Source organism: Oratosquilla oratoria, chromosome 6 (genome assembly GCF_046742065.1).
Source record: "Oratosquilla oratoria isolate Oo_2021 chromosome 6, ASM4674206v1, whole genome shotgun sequence".
NCBI classification, from domain to species: Eukaryota; Metazoa; Arthropoda; class Malacostraca; order Stomatopoda; family Squillidae; genus Oratosquilla; species Oratosquilla oratoria.
In genome coordinates, this window is record NC_134782.1 from 35,969,786 (window position 1) to 35,989,905 (window position 20,120).

General features: G+C 36.2%; 1 protein-coding gene across 1 annotated transcript; it reads left to right on the plus strand.

Annotated features, from left to right (window-relative positions):
* Window positions 1–963: 963 nt before the first annotated feature.
* On the plus strand, window positions 964–18,756 carry LOC143026385 (N(G),N(G)-dimethylarginine dimethylaminohydrolase 1). Its single transcript, XM_076186668.1, has 7 exons — window positions 964–1,368; window positions 10,197–10,370; window positions 11,220–11,322; window positions 11,898–11,995; window positions 12,235–12,330; window positions 13,640–13,768; window positions 15,775–18,756. The coding sequence occupies exons 1-7, from the start codon at window positions 1,270–1,272 to the stop codon at window positions 15,904–15,906; spliced, it is 831 nt and encodes a 276-aa protein (XP_076042783.1). The 5' UTR covers window positions 964–1,269; the 3' UTR covers window positions 15,907–18,756.
* The last annotated feature ends 1,364 nt before the right edge of the window (window positions 18,757–20,120 follow it).

Sequence of the window (20,120 nt, forward strand, 5' to 3'; positions counted from 1 at the left end):
AGCTCTGTCGGACGAGGATGAATAAGTACGAGAATAGAAGTTAGAGCAATCGAGCAAGCATCTACTATTTCAGCCACCGAATTTAGCATATGAAATATCAGAATTATGCAGGAATTTCTTTTATGCTTGAATTTTAGATATAGATTGATGTACATTTTTTTGTTTTGCTATGTAAATAGATTTTTCATGTAACAAGAACGTATTTACATAGTTTTTACTATATTCTAAGATTTCGCCCAATATTTTCGCCTACATGGTAGCCAATCGATTTCACTGAGAAAATTCAACCTATGTCGCTTATCGGTTTTATCAAACAATCTAATTTCGCAATTTCGCCTAAAGATTTCACCCAACGAATTTGCTTCCTAACAATTTCGGTGTACACCTTCGTTTTTCAGTTTTACTTGATTTAACTTATTTCTGTTCCTACATTTTTTTTTCTCCTGACAAATTTGCTCGGCAATTTCGCTTTAAACCCTCCCCCAAACATTTTTAATTTTAGCCGACAAAAATCTCCTTGCGATTTTACTACTGGTTTCGCCTTGCCATTCAAAACCCAACTTCCTCTCCATATTTGGCTCCATGGCCTCTCATACTTGGTACTAGAATTACATTATTCAGTTTATATCTGAGTAAAATCGTCTCTTTTAATATAGATAAAAATGTACATCTCTTCTAACTGTGGTATTTAAACCAGGGTGAATTTTGAAATTGCCTCTGATGTGTTATTCATGTTTGTTTTTTCAAATCCATTGTATTTCGTTTGCAAAGCATTGTGTCTACTGCTACCTAGATCTTATTACAATATATTGTGAATGTAAAAGAGCAATAATTAAAATCCACTCTATCGCACATGATTTACACCGTGTTCTTATTTAAGCCGTAAAGGTGAGGCAGCCGTTACAGACAACACTGCCGACGTTCCACGCACAGCTAAATGCTCATTCTGTGTTCTAAACCACTTTTTTGTACACATTTCTCTATCAAATATCCTAGTACTACAATATCAAAACAACGGAATGTCATTAGATCAGTTATCATAACTCTGTCGAGTGTTTATTATCATTTTATCTGTATACCTGTGTTTACTTGAAGTTGGCGGTTCGGGAGACAGATGGCGCCTGTCACGTAAACAAACTGCTGGTAGAAGCAGCAGCAGCAGCAGGCGGGGCAGGATAGTGGCCACTGGCCAGTCACTTGTGTGTACTTGAATCTCATAGTTATTAAGATTTAAACCGTGACACTAACTTTTATCATCTTGAAAACAAAATGTCTGGACTGCGCTATACACATGCTATCGTTTGCCGTATTCCCAGTTCGTACAAGACTAAGGCAGAAGGGTTAACTGAAACGGTGGATTTGGATAAGGTGAGTGTTTTGAGGGAGAGTTGAAATTGACATGAAATGTCAATGGAAATCAAGTTGAAATTACATATCCTATTTATATTTTCAGTATTACTACATAGAAATCCCTGTTCGAGTTTGAAAATGTAACATTATGTGAGCTAATTATGACCATTTAAAACTAAACCATCACGAGTTTAAACTTTAAGATACTCTTTTAGTTGGCTTGTATACATTTTTACTATGACATGTCAGTATTATGTCTGAGATGACAAAGAAATTTGTAACAGCTGAGGAAAACGGGTTGAATTTGCATGGTTTGGGTGATGCATGTTCCTGTCTTTTCATACACATTGTGACATTCTAAGTACTAAACTGAAATCATATGCTGTATACAGTATCTGATAAAGTTACACAGGAAGTAACAGAATACCTGGAGATATCAGGAATTGTAGGGAAGGGAGTGCATTGAACTTTGCTGAAATGGAACTGGCTAAATATTAAAATACCTAAACTAGCCATTCTTGATTAGTGAATGAATTAAAAATTAATATTGGCAACATATGCAGGTGGTTCACTATTTGATAGTTTGTTACCTGATGTTTTACATTGCAAAATTAATTATATCGGTAGTAGTGTGTGTGTAGTAGTTCTCCCAAACTGTAGGTTGCACAAGGATTCACGGAAGAGAGATTTTGGTAAATTTTTAGAAGTGCACTCCTACATGATATATCAATAGAAAATTAAATATTCATTATGTAAATTGTATTACATCTACGTAATATTCGTTTTGCTTGGTGGAAATCAATAATAGAAAAAGTTGCTAAAAGCGATACACTAACGAACAGTCATGGGGGCTGCTTGAGACACTGATCTATCTTTGTTTTGATAAATGTAGAGGTAAAAGAAGTGAAAGTATATATTCATCTAACCTAAGCTGCATTTAGTAATGCAGTACCAATAATTCTAGAGGTCATAAAGGTCTTCCTCTTTGTCAGGGATGTTGATAGCCAGTTTTGGCATCCATTCATACTGTGGGGTGTATAGGAGTTTCATAGCTTGGAGGAAAGTATAAAGCTGAGCTCTGTAGCATTGTTTTAAAGATATGTAGCATGGTGATGTCATTTTGAGTGGGAGAACACTCAGTACACAATATCAATACCATTCTCAAACTCACATCGACTGAACTGGACAGGTGACTATATGGCATCTCGAACCTATTGTCACAGCTCCATTCAGTAGTGTATTTGCTTTTTTTTTTTTTCCAATCAAGAAAAACGTATATTATATTGATGTATTAAATTTTACAGAATATATATTTAATTTTCTATTGCTGTAGCACAGGTGTGCACTTCTAAAAGATTTTTTTTTTTTTGTACTATCAACTTGTGTATAGCTGGAAAAACATGTGTACATTATTATGATATATATATATATATATATATATATATATATATATATATATATATATATATATCACTCTCCATTGTACTTACAATGAGGGGAGTGGCCAGCAACTTTGCTGTATAGGGTAAGGTGTTATTCACTTTGACCACATGGAAGATTTTTGAGAGGTCTATTTCTCATAATAGAATAAGTATTAGCAGTAATAGAAAGTTTTCCCATTCAAATGGATCTGAATATTTTCAAGGAGCACTGGAACAGAATATTGTACGAGTAGGTGATGCTTGCCAGAAGCTCAGAAACAACTAGCTAAGAATAGTCTTAGGAATATATAGAATCCCAAAACATGTGGTCTCATTAATTTGTGGTTTTGTATTAATCCATAGTAGCTGCATACCATGCATGTAAGAGAGTAAAATTTTGGCAAAGGTAAGATTTCATTAATGCCCTGTAGCTTGAATGATGTTTACTTCATCAAATACATCATATATATATACATTTATAAGATTTTTATCTTGGTGAATAAGTTGCAAATTATACTGTAAATTTGTGCTTAAAATCTCGACTCCAAAGAGCCTCAAAATAAAATAGGAAGGTAAAAAAGAAATCTTAATGTATACACTTTTACTTCTCTCTCTCTCTCTCTCTCTCCTCAATAATTGCTGTAGTTTATTCCTAATACCATGAATTATCTCTTAAAATCTTAGTTTTTACCTAACCAATCCTAAGATTTATAAGTCTTGTTTGGAGAGACAATTGTACTGAGGTCAAATGCTATATATATATATATATATATAATATATATATATTTTTTTTTTTTTTTTGGGGGGGGGGGGGTTAACTTGTGCAAAAAAAATTACCAAGGCACTGTGGTATTGAGAGTAATTTGCTATTACTATTTATAGTTTTTTTTTCCATGCAATTTAACAACCATATTCCCCACATAAGGGATGACCATGGTGAGTCATACCCACACCACACCCACAAAGAGCTTGTCATTTTCTTATAAAAGTGAATATGTGATGTAAATGGTGAAAGAAATGGATATTCTAAGCTGCAGGCTGCTTTGCAAAATTTGATGTCTTAAAGTAGTGTTTCAGTTTCTGATAATGTATCTGTGCAGTACTAAAACTAGGTTGTATTAGTGTTTGTTCGTAGATAACATAGGAACTTGGGAAGTTGGTTTAAGTCTCGTAGCGTTCTGAACCACTTCGGTACAATGACGCCTACGTAAGTGTGGGTACACGAGGATGCCTGCGTCGGCATCTTGATTATATATTTTTTGTAGTTGTACACGAGTTACCCCCAGATTCTGTGAACTGGTTTGATCACATTTTCTGTGTTTATTATTACTCAGAGTAAAAGAGAATGAGTAATACAGCAGTGACTTTTTCTATATTATAATGCAAGTAATGTGATGCATCTCATATATGGTAGCATGCTACATGCAAGAATTTGACTCATACTGAAGTGGTTAATTGCATACACTCTAGAAACCGGTCACTATGTTTTGGCACCCTATCAGATAACTTACTTTTTTATGAAATAGTATTCATCATACTGTCTAGTTTGATAAAGGGTTGGTTAGCTAGAGAAATGTTCTTGTGACTACAAGAAATGCAGTGCTAGGCTAAGGTTAGTTAAGACTGCAAGATATGCAGATGTGTAATATTATTTGATGGAACATCTATGAGGATATGTAGAACAGGTAGGAAGAGAATGAGTACATAGTAAATATTCAATAGATGCGCATGGCTTTTACAATAGTATCTAGTTATGCCTATGCATTTTTACTGGGTTAATTCCCTCGATAGTTTACTAATTGCAATTTTGATTATTCAGTTTCAAGTATTTATGTGGACTATTATTATGTATTAGAAAAAGTATAAGAGTTGAACAGGACTTCTCAGATTATTAAGAAACAAGATGTACAAGCTAACACAAGACTGAAGTAACACTTCCTGTTTTCAGTGTATAAAGTTTGATCTAAATGAAAACCTGATTTGCTGAATAAAAATGAATGAAATTACAGGGTGTTTTTCACATGCTAGTATGAGATGGTGTTTGATATACAGGAAAGAAGAGGTGCAGTATCAGATATATATGTGATTCACCTTGGTCGCTAGATCACGTGTTGGACTTGTGATCGACAACTGTTTCCCTCCCGGAAGAGAGCTCAGAGCTTGTATGACTGATCTGTGGGTAATGCTGTGAAATTATACACATGCACCCAACTCCCCACTCACAAGAGTTGGAGTAACGACTCAAAGTGCAGCAGTACTGAAATTATTTCAGCCCTGGATTCGAACCTGGACTGCCATAGTGACAGTCAGGAATTCTACCAACCGCACTACCGAGTTGTGTGTGGTACATATATATAAACAAATGCAATCTCAGCTAAATCCTGATTTTTTTAATAAAAGAAAAGTTGTCACTCAGTGTAGGTTTGTGGCCTACAGCATATAGAGACATAATAAGTAACAAATGTCTAGATTGTTTGATACTTCTAATCTTGATTTGTCAACTGGTCATGGTGGTCTTGATCATTCAAATTTACTGACAAAAATTTGTATGTCCAATATGCAGCTCCTCATGAAAGTTGAAGTGTATTCTACATAAGGGATGCTCATAATTAATCTTGGAATTACAAAAAGTATATCATCATTAGATAAAGGAGCATTGTGTGATTACACATAATTTAGCAAACTTTATATGTATTTACCTAATTATAATATCCAGAAAAGTAGCCATGCTCTCAGGGTCACCTAGTTTGAAATTTTGCTGTGGTTCAAAATGGCTATATCTTTTAGGTGATTCTAGGAGTTGACATATTTGTATGAAAAGTTATCTGCTTGATATCTTTCAGTCTTTTCTCTCTCTTATGACCACATGCTGCTCTTCTATCACAAACCATCCCTGTCAGTTTGATCTAATTCATTTATTGACTTGAACACTACAACCATATCACCTCTTTTCTTTCTTTCGACGGTGGTAGGTCCAATGTCAGGCTTGTTTTTATATAATCTGTTTATTATTTGTCTATTTATTTATTTATTTATTTATTTTTTAAGTATACACTGGACTTATCCAAAAATGGTTCTTGGACTCCAGCTCTTCATGAATATTTACACAACTGTATATATATATATATATATATATATATGTATATATATATATATATATATCTTGTGGTAGATCAGGTTATGAGTTTTTTCATTATCATTCCAGTTATATAGTGAAAGTCACTTTTATGATTGTTAACATAAGTATGTCTCACCAAAATCTTGTAGATGTATTATGATGTCACTTCTTACAATGATTGTTGCCCCACTTCTTATCTTATATCCTTTGTCATATCTTCAGATTGTGTACCTACAATTTCCCAGCTGTAGATTGACCTTTCTTGGTAATTTGGTCTCTAGTGATTGTTTATTTTCCAACCTAATTGATAGAAAACCTTCAATATGTGACAGTTTCCTCATAATTCTGTATTGTGTTGCTCTTTTCTCATTCAATACCGTCTTTTAGGTCCCTAATTTGAGACTCCAGAAAATCATTTGCTTCTCTTGGATCATCCTTTTCTCATTCCATACTTGGCTTTACTCACTGGATTTCATATTTTAGCATCTCTCTTGACTCTAATATTCTATCCTCATGAATCTTTCTTTCAATAAATCATTTATTCATTCCTGGAGGGTACCTTTGTGTCATATATATTGTAGATTGTGAAATATGTAGATATGGAGAGGTGTGCAAGTGACAGTGTGAGATGCTTTTAAACTGGCAAGTCATTTCCAAGAAACAGTGGAGTTTATCAAATGGCTATTGTGTGTGTGTGTGCAAATCAAAGTGTAACTTGTACTACCTAGTTTTGATAGTACTTTTGGAAGTGAGGAAGTATAGGAACACTGAATAGAACTGTATCATCATGTAATATACCATAAGGTTATTAACTAATTCTTCAGTGTTGGCAATTGTTTAATTTTGATTATAAGATGGGATTTATAAAGCTGACAGCAACTACTCCCTCATGACTTGTGTTCCCTTTTTTCATGCCTCCCAAATATCTTCTTTGAATCAGTTGTATCTTGAGATTTTTCTTACATTGTATTTATATTACCCATACAGGTGATTGATTCTCGTAGATCTATCAATCTATAAACCAAGAGCTTCTTATAAGGGAGGTGGCTAGTCAAGGTACACATCCAACCCCACCCATTTCAATCCCATCCACCACCCATTGTTTCCCTCTCATTTTGTCTTATAGAAATGGATGTAAATATGATTAACATGTTAGTGAGATTTTAATACTGTTCTTCCCTTGTAGAGTAGAACAGAGAGTGCTGAGATGGTCTAGGGCTCTAGGCATATGCACAAATACCTACAAAGTGTGGAAAGCAAGTGGATGGAGTGAGCTTGAGAGGAAGACCAAGGATGAGGCGGAGTACATGGGGCTTTAAATGCTCTGGAAATGTCTGTTGAGCAGGGAATAAAAAGTGGAAAAAGATAGGAGTGGATGGAGGGAGATTGTAAATGGATAAAGGGATAACTCAGTCTGAAAGGATCTTGGTTGCTTCGTAATTTTATTTTGAGTGGATGAGTAAGGAGCTTACCATACTGTGATGTAGTGCAGTGTAAAAAGAAGAAGAAAAATAAGGCCCTGACAATCGAGCGTTGTTGTGGAAGAGCTATTCCTTGCCACATTACTTTAGACCTAAGGGAGTGTAGCAAGGGTACAGGGCGACTCTTCATCCCTGAGGTGCTTAGATAGGACAGATGATTGAATTGAGTTTCATTTGTTTGTGGTGTGGGTGTGTGTTTTGACTGCCATTCCCCATATAAGGGGGAGAAAAGTATTTGGTGTGTGTGTGTATGTGTGTTTACCTAGTTGTTATGAGTTGGAACCATGCTCATGGGGCTCTGTATCTCGATGCCACCACTCGTCAAACTTTGCTTTAAACTTGTTTATGTTTTGGCTTTGATTATATTTTTATCCAGCTTACTCCATAAGTCTACATTTCTATGTGGAAACCTTTACTTCTTTATGATTTTCAAACAAGTTTGCCTTTTCAGTTTTTTTCTATGACCCTTTGCCCATATCAGCAAATCCTTCTCTCTCTCTCTTTCTTTCTTTCTTTCTGTGTTCCCCAGTATATTTACTTTTTCCCAATGATAAATGTTATGTGCCTTTTTCATCCTGTCCTTACCCATTTTCCTTACTTTACTTAATTTTTTTTTTTTTTTTTTTTTTTTTTTTAGGTGTATACCTCCTACACAGAGATTGTGACTTGCACATCACTGTACCCAAAGCTTGAAGTATTTTTGAGTGTAATTTGGGAAAGTAATTCATTATATAAAACTTGAATTATATTGTCATAGTTCTCTCATTTGTCTAGGCTAGACAATTTGTAATACACCCTGTAATATGAAATTTACCTTAGTTTGACAGTAGCCACAGTACTTTGTTGATACATGGCTGTTTTGATCATAGCCTAATCATGAAATGAATAGAAGTAGAAACCATTTGTAAGATGCTTTGTTTTATTTTGCCCATTTCTGTGGATCAAGATGCATCTGCATTGCAAATAGTGAAAAGTCCAAGGTGTAAGTACTTCCAGTTTGATGACCTGAGCACAAGATTTTTCTGTACATATATTAGCATGTAGAGTCTTGGTATTTGGCTTGATGTCATGCTACCACAAGTAGTGCAGACTAGTTTTAGGTGGGAGGCAGGAAACACAGAAGTACTTGTGGACATGGACATTCCAGAGTGTCTTGAAGGCTGTAAATATGTTTTTGATCAGAAAAAGGGTTCAGCTAATGATAAGAAGTCAGATTCTTAAATAGGACTGCTGGTAAAACTATCTCATACAGTATACGAATATATTGAATTTTTATCCCATATCTGATGTCTACTTAAATATGTTGACCATTTTCAAGGAAAATATATTGTCTCTCATTCAGAGTTTGAATACTATATAATTCTTTCTGCTGGAACTCACCTGCTTCCTTTTGTTCTATTCTCAGTACTCTTTTGATCATTTGTCTGCTGCTTAAAACTCGAGCACATTAATTGCATTAGTTCTTTATCTACATTTCACTTGCCTAAGTTAAAACTGACAGGTATGTGCTACCCATTAAATTTCAACCACATAACTTGCATTGGCTATGTACCTACAGTTCACTTACCTAATTTAAGATTGACAGCTATGTGCTACCTCACATCTCCCTTTACGTACTGAAACTCCTTCCTATTACAGTGGTCTTCTGTACTCAAGGCTTTCCTTGGAACAATCTTCTCAGCCATAAGTTATTTTAACTTGCAGGATTTTACCAATACTTGAAGTCATACAACTTCTTTTGGAATATAAATCAGGGTAATCATAGTTTATACTACTTATTTTTTCAAATATGACTAATTCATTCTTCAACATTCTCCTTCGATATATGTCAATTATTTTACAAAGGATTAACTTACTTATCCCTGGCTGTTCTGAGTAGTCATAATCCAGCAGTTGCATTCCGTGCTTCTCCATCCAGTATTTACGTGTTTTCTTCTCTCCAGTAACTCAAACTTTCCATTCTTAACAACCCACTGCTGTCTAGTTTTGTGCACCAATTCCAAAATTTGTATATGTCACTTACTTTGAACTCGTATTCATGAGAAAATGAATGGCTTCATTTAAAAGATTTTTTGTTTTCATTAACCCCTTGGATACTGTGATGCTCTCAACATATTTTACTCTGGCTGAGACCAAGTAGTTTTTATTCAGCTGAGGTGTATTACTGTAGTGAAGAGTTTGAGGCTACATCATCTAAAAAATGCACCAGGATATGATGTTATCCTCTACTTTTATTGTGATTGATGTCAGGCTGTTTTATTCAGATGAGGGAACATAGCCACAGTGAAGGGGGTTAATTTTCATGTTATATATATGTTTCATAGTAAAATTTACATGAATTGCTCCTCAAACTTTAATGTAGCCTAATGAGATCTCATAATCCCTCTGACTGATCTGAACTGCCATCTCTTACTGATCTTATCTTAACCACATTTTAAGGAAGTCACTACTTCAGTCTGTGAAGCATTTAGCATGCCACCCCTTCTGTATCCATACCCTAAAGATTATCAAGTAAGACCTCATTTATTAATCTATTATACTGCCTTCATATCTCCTAGTTGTAGCAAAATTTTTGTCTAAGACTAAATTACCTTGTAGACCTGTTGATGTTGAACCTATATATGCAGTATTTATTCAGCATGAATTTTTCTTATAACTAGTATGCATGCTGGTAATGTCTTCATATTTGTAAGGAAATTCTCTTCATATCATACTGTCTATGTAATCTTCCATTCCATTTTCTATCAATTAGATACATATTGTTGCTCCTATTATATGGTTTTCTACTTCTTTCAAAGCTAATTTTGTTGTTTGCACATGATACAGGCAAGACGGCAACATGAACAATATGTGACTACGTTACGAGAGATTGGCTTGGATGTGATAGAGCTTCCTCCTGATGAGGCACACCCTGATGGTGTATTTGTAGAAGATACAGCTGTTGTATGCAATGGAACTGCCTTGATTACTCGACCAGGATTGGAGTCCAGAAAGAAAGAGGTACCTTGTGAAATAAAAGCAGAAAAGTTATTTTTCATAATATTCATGAATAGAAAACTGCTGTTAATGAAATGATTGTGTGTGGATAATGTAATGGTGAAAGATATATATATATATATATATATATATATATGTTTTTTCATAACATAGGATTAAGGCATTATGTCAATAGCCTCAAGGCTTTGAACAATTATATAATTTGCAAAACTTTTGGAAAGCTGTGTTACATATTTAAATGCAATGTTACTAGATTTTACATTGTATTGATATGATTTGGATGGATGTACAATGCACCTTGGTGCTTACACAAAACTTAATAGAATTATTTAATTTGTTTCAACCTTATATGATATGTCAGCATTGCTAAAGAAAGTATATTATACTGAAGTATATATTGGGAAGGTTCAAGGAATATGTTCTGAGATTACAATAGGTGCATGCTTCCTTGCAGTGAATCATTACCATGTCATTCATCTACAAATCCCATTAACACCCTCACATCCATTGGGAGGAGCAACCCCAGGTGGCTCTCCAAGATATCTCTCTGTCAGCTTTGACTATCTTCCTTCCACTTTCATATAAGGAGAGATGACATCTAACAACTGCTCTCCTCCTCCTCCTCCTCCTCCTCCTTCTCCTTCTCCTTCTCCTTCTCCTCCTCCCCCTCCTTCTGGCCATGGATATGGAAACAGACCCACCTTAAGGCAGCACAGACAACAGTAGAATTTCTTACCAAGTATCTGTGAAAAGACCCAAAGGCTTTTATGGGACTTTGGTTTTCCAGTCATTGAAACTTTAATTAACAGGTGTTATTGTTAAATGTTCTGCTTTTTGTCTCCCCTTTGTTAGGTGGAATACATGCGGACCATACTCAAGACAGAGCTCGAGCTTCCAGTGGTAGAGATTAAGGATGAGAAAGCAACCATAGATGGTGGAGATGTTCTTTTCACAGGTAACTTGATCATTATATGTTGTTGCTTCCCATTTTTTAGTTGTGTATAAAGCAGTTGTGTGCTTGGCTTTGAATTGGCCACCCACTTATGTGTGTACATGTAAATGCACAAAGAAATGTCTGTCGAATAGAAAAGATAGAGGGCAAAACATAGAAGAGAATGGAGGAGAATCATTAACCCCTTCCATACGGTGCCGCACACGTAGGCGTCATGGGGAGCGAGTGTATTTGCGAGGCTGCCATATCGGCGTCTTGATTATATTTATTGTAGTCGCCCCTCCATAATGACATTCTTTCTAATTCTTTTGTAATCGCATTTTCTATGGTTATCAAAATTCACGGGTGAAGAGAGAACGATCGATATAAGCGGTGACTATATTTTATGATGCGAGTATTATTACGACACGTCGTACTGCTGGCATTGGCTGCTGCCACCGAGATCTAAGTCCATGACGCCTACGTGTGCGGCACCGTATGGAAGGGGTTAAGGGTTGAAGGAATGATTCAATCAGAAGGGATTTCTCATATGTGAATATATAAGTGTTTGTTTTAACCTTAGACTTTTTGGCTTTCAGGTCGAGAATTTTTTGTAGGTATTTCAAGTCGAACAAATCACGGAGGTGCGAGTGCCTTGGCTGCTGCCTTTCCAGAATTCCCATGCACTCCAATCAAGGTTTCTCTTCTTTTATATAATTCATAATTTTTTATGTGTATCTATCAGATAGAAGGATTAATGTAGAACATGTATTTTATTGGATATTGCCTTCTTTTATTACATACTACTACTTGTCTAGTTAGAGAAATGTTTCATTGATAAGTGTACAAGTAATTGAATGCCATGCAGAAGTTGAAATAAAAGAGTGATGATTTGAAAGATAACATTTTACAGTGTTGTTATTATTATTATTCCAGGTTGAAGGTAATTTGCATCTAAAGTCATTTATGTCAATGGCTGGACCAGATCTCATATGTGTTGGAAGTTCTGAAGCTGCAAGAGCATTGCTCAAGGTAATCTGAATTCCACTTACTTTATTTTTTCTTTCTTTTTCTTTTTCTTTTCTTTTAGATATACATCCTCTTCCTTTCTTATGCTCTCACTACTCTACCCTCAATCACTCCCTCTGTTTCCCTCCTAATCCTCTCACTTAACACTCCGATATTACTTACCAACTTCACTTAATAGACTTATCCATCCAGAGCAATTTCAATCATGTTTGTCTCTATTTCCCTGATACAGTGGAATTGTATTTGTACTCCAGTCCACTGGGACACTTTTCCCCCTTAAACTTGATGGATGTATTTGAGAAATTTATGGCTTTGTGCATGTCGGACAATTATCCTGAGTTGGCTTCTACATCTCCAACTAGAAGATGATGTATGAGGGCAGTTCCCTAAGTACCGATAATGTATGAATAAACTGAACCAAATAAGGACAAGATAGGTTAGTAGGAAGTGAGGGACAAGAGCAAGTTCCTTGGCCTGATCCTCAGACCAGGTACTGGTCCCTCAAGTCTGTACTTTTAGTTTAGTTTAGTTAAGGTTTATTCACCAAAATAGAATACAATTTATACAACATTTCTTGTTGAAAAGGGAGAGTGTGAAGCAAAGCTTATGGGGAATTGCTCTCCCTTTAAGGAAAGAATTATTTTTATTTTATTTATTTATTTTTGTTACATACAGAGTTGGTAATAGAGCAATGTTTTGTGATTGGGAGATATCTGGATTTTCTCCATTAGGTTTTTGTTTTCTCCCAGTCAGTAATACTGCCTATTTTTCATCCCTACATTTATCCATATCATTACCTACGTATACAAAAGGCTTTTTCCCCCTTACAAGGGAGGTAGCCAAAAAGAAAAAGGCATAAAAACCATTCCCACCCATTCCATCCCGAATACACTCCACTCCCCTCCACCCTCCCTCTTATCTTGGCACCTCCTGGATGATGGGTCATCCCAGCATCTTGTCCACTGCCCTGGGTCAGAAGCAGTGTCTCAAGACACAGCACATCCATAGCAAGGCCACTTCATTAAATCGGTGACCCCCCTTCTCCGTCCCCTCATGCAGAAAAGGAGAAGACTGGGAGAAATCCCTTCAGGCTGCATCATAATTTTCTCACACATACTACCTCACCCCCCATCCCCCCACCCATTCCACCTCATGCATCATTACCTACAGCTTATAATCTTTGTTTTCGTTTAGAATTGTGTAGTAGCTCTTCATTGACATCATATTTTCTTCTTTATTTCACATCAAAAGGACATGGATGTCCTCTATCCTATAATCACTTCTTCTCATTTAATTTTCTTTCCAATTGCAGCGGGTTGAACGAGAAGCTACATGTCGTTATCAGATTTTAACCGTCCCTGATGACCAGGCAGCCAACTGTGTCTTTGTTAATGGTCACATCCTTCATGTTTCTGGAGAACAGTTCCCAGAATCTGCTAAGGTATTTGAATATTACTCATTATGGTATTAGGTATTATGATAAGGTTGGGTTACTTTATCTTACCTTTTTTTTTTTTTTTTTTTTATTTATTTATTTATTTTTTTATATTATTTTTTTTTTTATTATTATTATTATTACCAAATAATAATAATAATAATTCTTTTCTTCTTCTTTTTCTTTTTCTTCTTTTCTTCTTCTTTTCTTCTTCTTTTCTTCTTCTTTTCTTCTTCTTCTTCTTCTTCTTCTTCTTCTTCTTCTTTTCTTCTTCTTTTCTTCTTCTTCTTCTTCTTCTTCTTCTTCTTCTTCTTCTTCTTCTTCTTCTTCTTCTTCTTCTTCTTCTTCTTCTTCTTCTTCTTCTTCTTCTTCTTCTTCTTCTACTTCTTCTTCTTCTTCTTCTTCTTCTTCTTCTTCTTCTTCTTCTTCTTCTTCTTCTTCTTCTTCTTCTTCTTCTTCTTCTTCTTCTTCTTCTTCTTCTTCTTCTTCCTCCCTTCCTTCCTTCCTTCCTTCCTTCCTTCCTTTCTTCCTTTCTTCCTTTCTTCCTTTCTTCCTTCCTTCCTTCCTTTCTTCCTTCCTTCCTTCCTTCCTTCTTCTTCTTCTTCTTCTTTTCTTCTTCTTTTCTTCTTCTTCTTCTTCTTCTTCCAAAAGTTCATCCATCCTATACTAAGGTATGCTTTCTTGGCCTGGTTCCCCTCAATAAGGAACAACAAGTATATGTATATACCAAAGGTCCTTTCCCTCTTATAAGGGGGGGGGGGGCAGCCAAAGCAAACCCTCCTCCCCCACCACCACCAATATTCACCTTTCCCACGCCTATCCAACACCCATTGTGGTCCCTTTTATCTTAGCTTCTTGTGAATTGAGGATCATCTCTTTTCCCTGCCCATTGCTTAGATCAGATGCAATACAACAAGGCACAATGCCTTCACAATAGGGCCTGACAACTGAAGATGGTTTACCACCACCACTTCATTACATACCAACCCTTCCTCCTCATCCACTCAAGAACACATAGCAGACAATAAGAAAGTCTTTCAGGTTGTATCAAGTAAATCATCCATTCACAACCACATACACATCATACATACATATACCAAAGACTTTTTCCCCCTTACAAGGGAGGTAGCCAAAAAACAAAGGCATAAAAATCATTCCCCATTCCATCCCCACACACTCCACCCCCTCCCTCCCTCTTTTCATGGCTCCTCCTGGATGACAGGTCATCCCTGTATCTCATCCACATCATGAGCAAAGAAAATCCTTTCAGTCAACCCTCCCATGTCAAAACCTAGTAGATGAAGGTCCTGTACCCTAATATTTAGGTCAAAAGCAGTGCAGTGAGGCACAAATCTTCCACAGCAGGACCTGCTACCAGAGCATGTTAACTCCTGTCACTTCACTATATGGTGACTCTTCTTCCTCATCTACTGAAATTATGAAGTGGATGAGAGGATCCCTTCAGACTATATCATTCCTTCACACATTCACAATCTTCCCCCATTCATTTCAATCTTTTGCATTTTCTTCCCTGCTCAGCACATTCCACGTGCATCCAAAGACTCCTTCACCTCATCCATTTATCTCATTCTCTCTCATTTTCTCAAGCTCACACCCTGTAAGTGATGATTGCCTAAGCTAATTGTCTAATGTAGTTATTGTTTTAAGTGTCTTCTATTGATCAAGAGAGATCTTGAGACTTGTCTAGAAATAGGGGAACAGTGTATCTCCAGATGAAGGAGAGGGGGTTGACATTTTGAAAATGGGCAGCCACGAGATTCTCTCTGCCATGTAGTTTGCAGAACCACCTCTGGCAGGTGCCTGGCATTGGTCCCAGGGGGTAATACTTGTGTAGAAAAATTCACTGAAGTGGCTAGAGATAAGTTACTACCTAAACCTGAACACATATTCAAATATTTTTGCTAATTTCTGAAGAATTTATTTAAGTAAATGAAGTGTATATTTAAGAATCATGTATGAGTTCCTTTTCTGAAAAGAGGAGTTTGTTTCAGGTGTTTGAGGATAGACTGAAGCACTACAACCTGAAGCCTTTGTGCATCTCTGAAATGGCCAAAGCCCAGGGCAATCTATCGTGCTGCTCCATACTGGTGCGCAAGACACGCCATTTAAAGAATATTATGTGAGGCTCTACTGTCCACCAGTATCACTATTGCTGTACTATGCATCACCATTCTGTCACAGTGCTATTTCATTTCTCGGGTCATAGCATCTCAATGTTTGCCCAAGGATCTTGATAGTGGAAAAAGTGTTTGAGTGTTTCATCTTGTATAGTTTTAATTAGGTGTGCTTGGATTGGGTAAACAAGTCAATTCAGACCTCTTCTTTTTTTATTTATGTTGTTTTTGCTTATACACTTGAGACACATGATGGTTGAGAGGTGTAGCCTGTGAGTTTTGATTCCTGAAGGGTTGACATGCTGATCAGAAGAGTTTAGAATGCTAGGGATTATGATATGCAGATTCAAAGGGCAGACAAGTTTGCCTTTTCTTAAATGTACATTTCTCGGTAGTGATGGCAAATGGATCATTGAGACTTATTAATATAAATACTTCATGGTGCCCATTTTTGTATGGTGGGGAGACCACGTGCTGGGTGGGTGATATTGGTGCCATAAGTGAAATGTAATACAGGTTGTGAATACAGACCAAGGTCATCTTTGTGCCTTCTGGAATAGCCTATGGCTAGATCCAGGGAAGCACTAATCCCCTATAGTTTATTTGTACAGGTTGGAGTAGAATTTTGTAAGGGAGGTGTACAAGAATAGTGCAGGAACTGCCAAATCAAAAGTAAGGTCAATTCATTTGGTACTGCTTAGCAGTTTGTTCTGTGGAGAAGTGTGGACAATGATTTCTGTTGACAAATTTCATTGTAGAAATACTGTTTATTCTTGATTTGGCTACTGGTTATTCTGAGTTTGCCATTTAATTGTTTATGTTTACCTGAAAGCAGCCACTGATGTCATCAGGCCTCTTCTATTATATTACTGTGTAAAAAAGACCAGTTGACAGTCTGGCATTGCTGTCCATCTGTGTGCAAATGATGGTGCCATTGGTTCATAAGCAGTGAACCTGTAACCTATGTGGTGCATCAAAGGTGCCCACTCATGGTTTTAAACATGTTTGAGGCTGAGGTGTGATATCCAACAACAGAAAGAAAATGGCTTCTTCAGGCCCATATGTTTTATTTGTGTTCATCCATGTTAGAGTGGATGGAGTGGTGTTTCATAATCAAAGGTCTGTTAGTTCAAGCTAGAGTCCTTTTTAGGTTGTCTTCCTAAATCAGAAGATGAGAGTTATGCTTGTAAGCCCAAAATGTGACCTCACTTCCATTCATTCATCTCTTATGCTGAGTTTTTGTTAAGCTTTGCATGGACCTTGGTATATTACTCAAGCATTTATAAACCTCAAAGACTCAGTAAAATAAAGTTAAATTGATCTTGGAAATTAGTACCAAATTGTGTTAAGAATTTCATGGGCTCGGACTGCATTCTCAAGTGTCCATGTGTGTGGTAAGATTCATAAGACATGATCCTCTATGCTGTGCTTATTGTAAAGTAAATTTAAGGTGGTTGGAAAGATTTATGATGCTTATTTAAATTGAAATTATAGGTTTAATGAACATGTGTTGTGAAGGTGCTGATCCCCTTAATCTAAGGATGCATGAAACATATCCATGCAGTTCCTCTGCTATTACTTTAATGTATTGAGACTTGGCTAAAGTTCTCATACTTTTGTTAGTTTAATGTTTTATCAGGGTAACTACTTGTTACAAATAGGTGGTTTAATTTGCATGAAAGTTTTGGCACATGTGAATTGAGTCACATTTGTTAATGTTTGATTTATGCTTTTTTCACACTGGAAGCAGTAAGAAATGCCTTTAACATTCCTGTCTTCTTTAAAACATTTTAGCATCTTTTTGCCATTGTTTTCCAGGAACCTAATAAGTTTCCAAGAAAACTAGAAACCACCTTTAAATGCGCAGATTGTGCATAGTAGTTGAAAACAGAATCTCTTCTGACACTCCTTGTGATTTGTATCTTGTGGTCTAGTGCACAAATCCATGGATCACTAGTATTTGATATCTGCTCTTAGATTTTGATATCAATGACTGCTTAGCAGTTTTAAGTTTTGGCCATTTTTTTTGTTTATAAACAAGTACAGAGCACCTTGCATGGGGACCTCAATAGAACATAATTATTTGTTTGTTTTATAGTTTTTTTTGCATGTATAGTCAAATTATGTTGCTGTTTTTTAACAGTGAGACGGTCAAGTTATTTGATACACTATCTACAGTTGTCATCGGGTTTTATAGTTTAGACCATTCCCATAATGTTAAATCATAAAGAAGAACCAAGTAACAGTAAAATATATGTAAGCTACAATGGCTAGAATAATGGTTGATAGTAGAGATTGTGTTATGTAGTGCTCCCTTGTAGGGTAAATGAAGTTGCAAATTCAGTTTCAACACCAACACTTTATGGGGGTTTTGTGACATTAAACTAAAAAAGAAAGAAAGAAAATCACTGGGATGTGTTATTCAATGTTAAGCTTGTATTGCACACGAAGATGTATAGACATGACCGTCAATGGGTTAAGTAATGGCATTAGTTTTTGCTGTATTGAATAGTGTAGTTGAATGTGACCTGATTTATTTTGATACGTCAGCCATGTGACACGACTTCTAAAAGTTATGTACATATTTTAACTTGTTGCAAAATGAAAACATTGATATTGAAATGCTTTTTTCGACATAATTGGAATCTCCTAATTTGTTTTGTGTTGTGCTATGCAGTTTTCTTGATATTTTCCATATTGAATCTGTTCAAAATCAGAGTACATATTACATTTTTTTCCCTTCAAATGGCCATTTATGTTATGAGCTTCATATTCATTTTTCATTCCTTGTATAATTATATATGATGGTTGTTCTTTTTACATGCAGTGTGTGCTGTTAAATAAACATATTGCATAAAATTATTGCTATATAACTCAGTCTGCCATAGCTTTAAACATGATGAAAATGAAAATAATTTTGATTTAAATGTTGTGGACATGGTTTTTCTTAATGGAAGGTAATACTTAGCCCAACCCCCAAACCAACCTAATTATCCATTATCCACAAAACAAGGTGGCCTGGCATGGGAGAGGAACATATTCACCTCATTTTTCATTTTTTCACTCAAAACCACTTGGACTATGCCAATTTCTTCTTCTTCTTCTTCTTCTTCTTCTTCTTCTTCTTCTTCTTCTTCTTCTTCTTCTTCTTCTTCTTCTTCTTCTTCTTCTTCTTCTTCTTCTTCTTCTTCTTCTTCTTCTTCTTCTTCTTCTTCTTCTTCTTCTTCTTCTTCTTCTTCTTCTTCTTCTTCTTCTTCTTCTTCTTCTTCTTCTTCTTCTTCTTCTTCTTCTTCTTCTTCTTCTTCTTCTTCTTCTTCTTCTTCTTCTTCTTCTTCTTCTTCTTCATCTCCTTCCTCTTCTTCTTCTTCTTCCTCTTCTTCCTCTTCTTCCTCTTCTTCTTCTTCTTCCTCTTCTTCTTCTTCTTCCTCTTCTTCCTCTTCTTCCTCTTCTTCTTCTTCTTCCTCTTCTTCTTCTTCTTCCTCTTCTTCCTCTTCTTCCTCTTCTTCCTCTTCTTCCTCTTCTTCTTCTTCTTCTTCTTCTTCTTCCTCTTCTTCCTCTTCTTCCTCTTCTTCCTCTTCATCTTCCTCTTCAACACTTCCATTTCATCCCCAATGCATCTTTCTCATGGAACAAGTCACAGCGTTAGATTACAGTATACATTCTTCATCACTTGTCACCCATTCATTATTTTACTTTTTTAAGGAATCTGAACACAAGCTTTTATAGTTTCATTCACCCCATCTACTATGGGGTTAGGGCTTTCTGCAGATTTCTTCCTAGAGGAAAACCAATTGCTGCTTCACCACCTCTTCATGGTGCCCCCTTGGATCAATTCCTCCCTTGGAGTGTGAGGTAGTAACTGAGTCTGTTATTATGTTCAGTTACTCCAACTATCAATCGGTTTCTATATACTAAGGGCTTTTTTCCCATAAAAGGGAGGTAGCTAAGTCAAAGACACACACCACTCCCACCCATTACACCACTTGTTTCCCTTTTATCTTAGCTCTCTCTCTAACTATCTAATTTCATTATTCCTATTAACAACCCAGTTCTTTGTTGATAGTGTGTTACAATGGGGGCAGGAGGGGTTGATCTCTGGAAGGTCCTAGTCACAATGCACATGACATGTGGTGCACACCCAATGGTCACCTGATACTGGAACTGACGGAGTAGTACAGTTCCGCAGGAGCCGTTCTTCAGATTCACTTTGCTTATCTTGGATG

What these genes read in the sequence shown, in the direction of transcription:
- LOC143026385 (XM_076186668.1), top strand. Translation starts at nt 1,270, where the DNA reads ATGTCTGGACTGCGCTATACACATGCTATCGTTTGCCGTATTCCCAGT. An exon ending in TGGAGATGTTCTTTTCACAG is followed by an intron (nt 11,323 to 11,897) that starts GTAACTTGATCA and finishes TTTGGCTTTCAG; the next exon opens with GTCGAGAATTTTTTGTAGGT. An exon ending in CTGCAAGAGCATTGCTCAAG is followed by an intron (nt 12,331 to 13,639) that starts GTAATCTGAATT and finishes TTCCAATTGCAG; the next exon opens with CGGGTTGAACGAGAAGCTAC.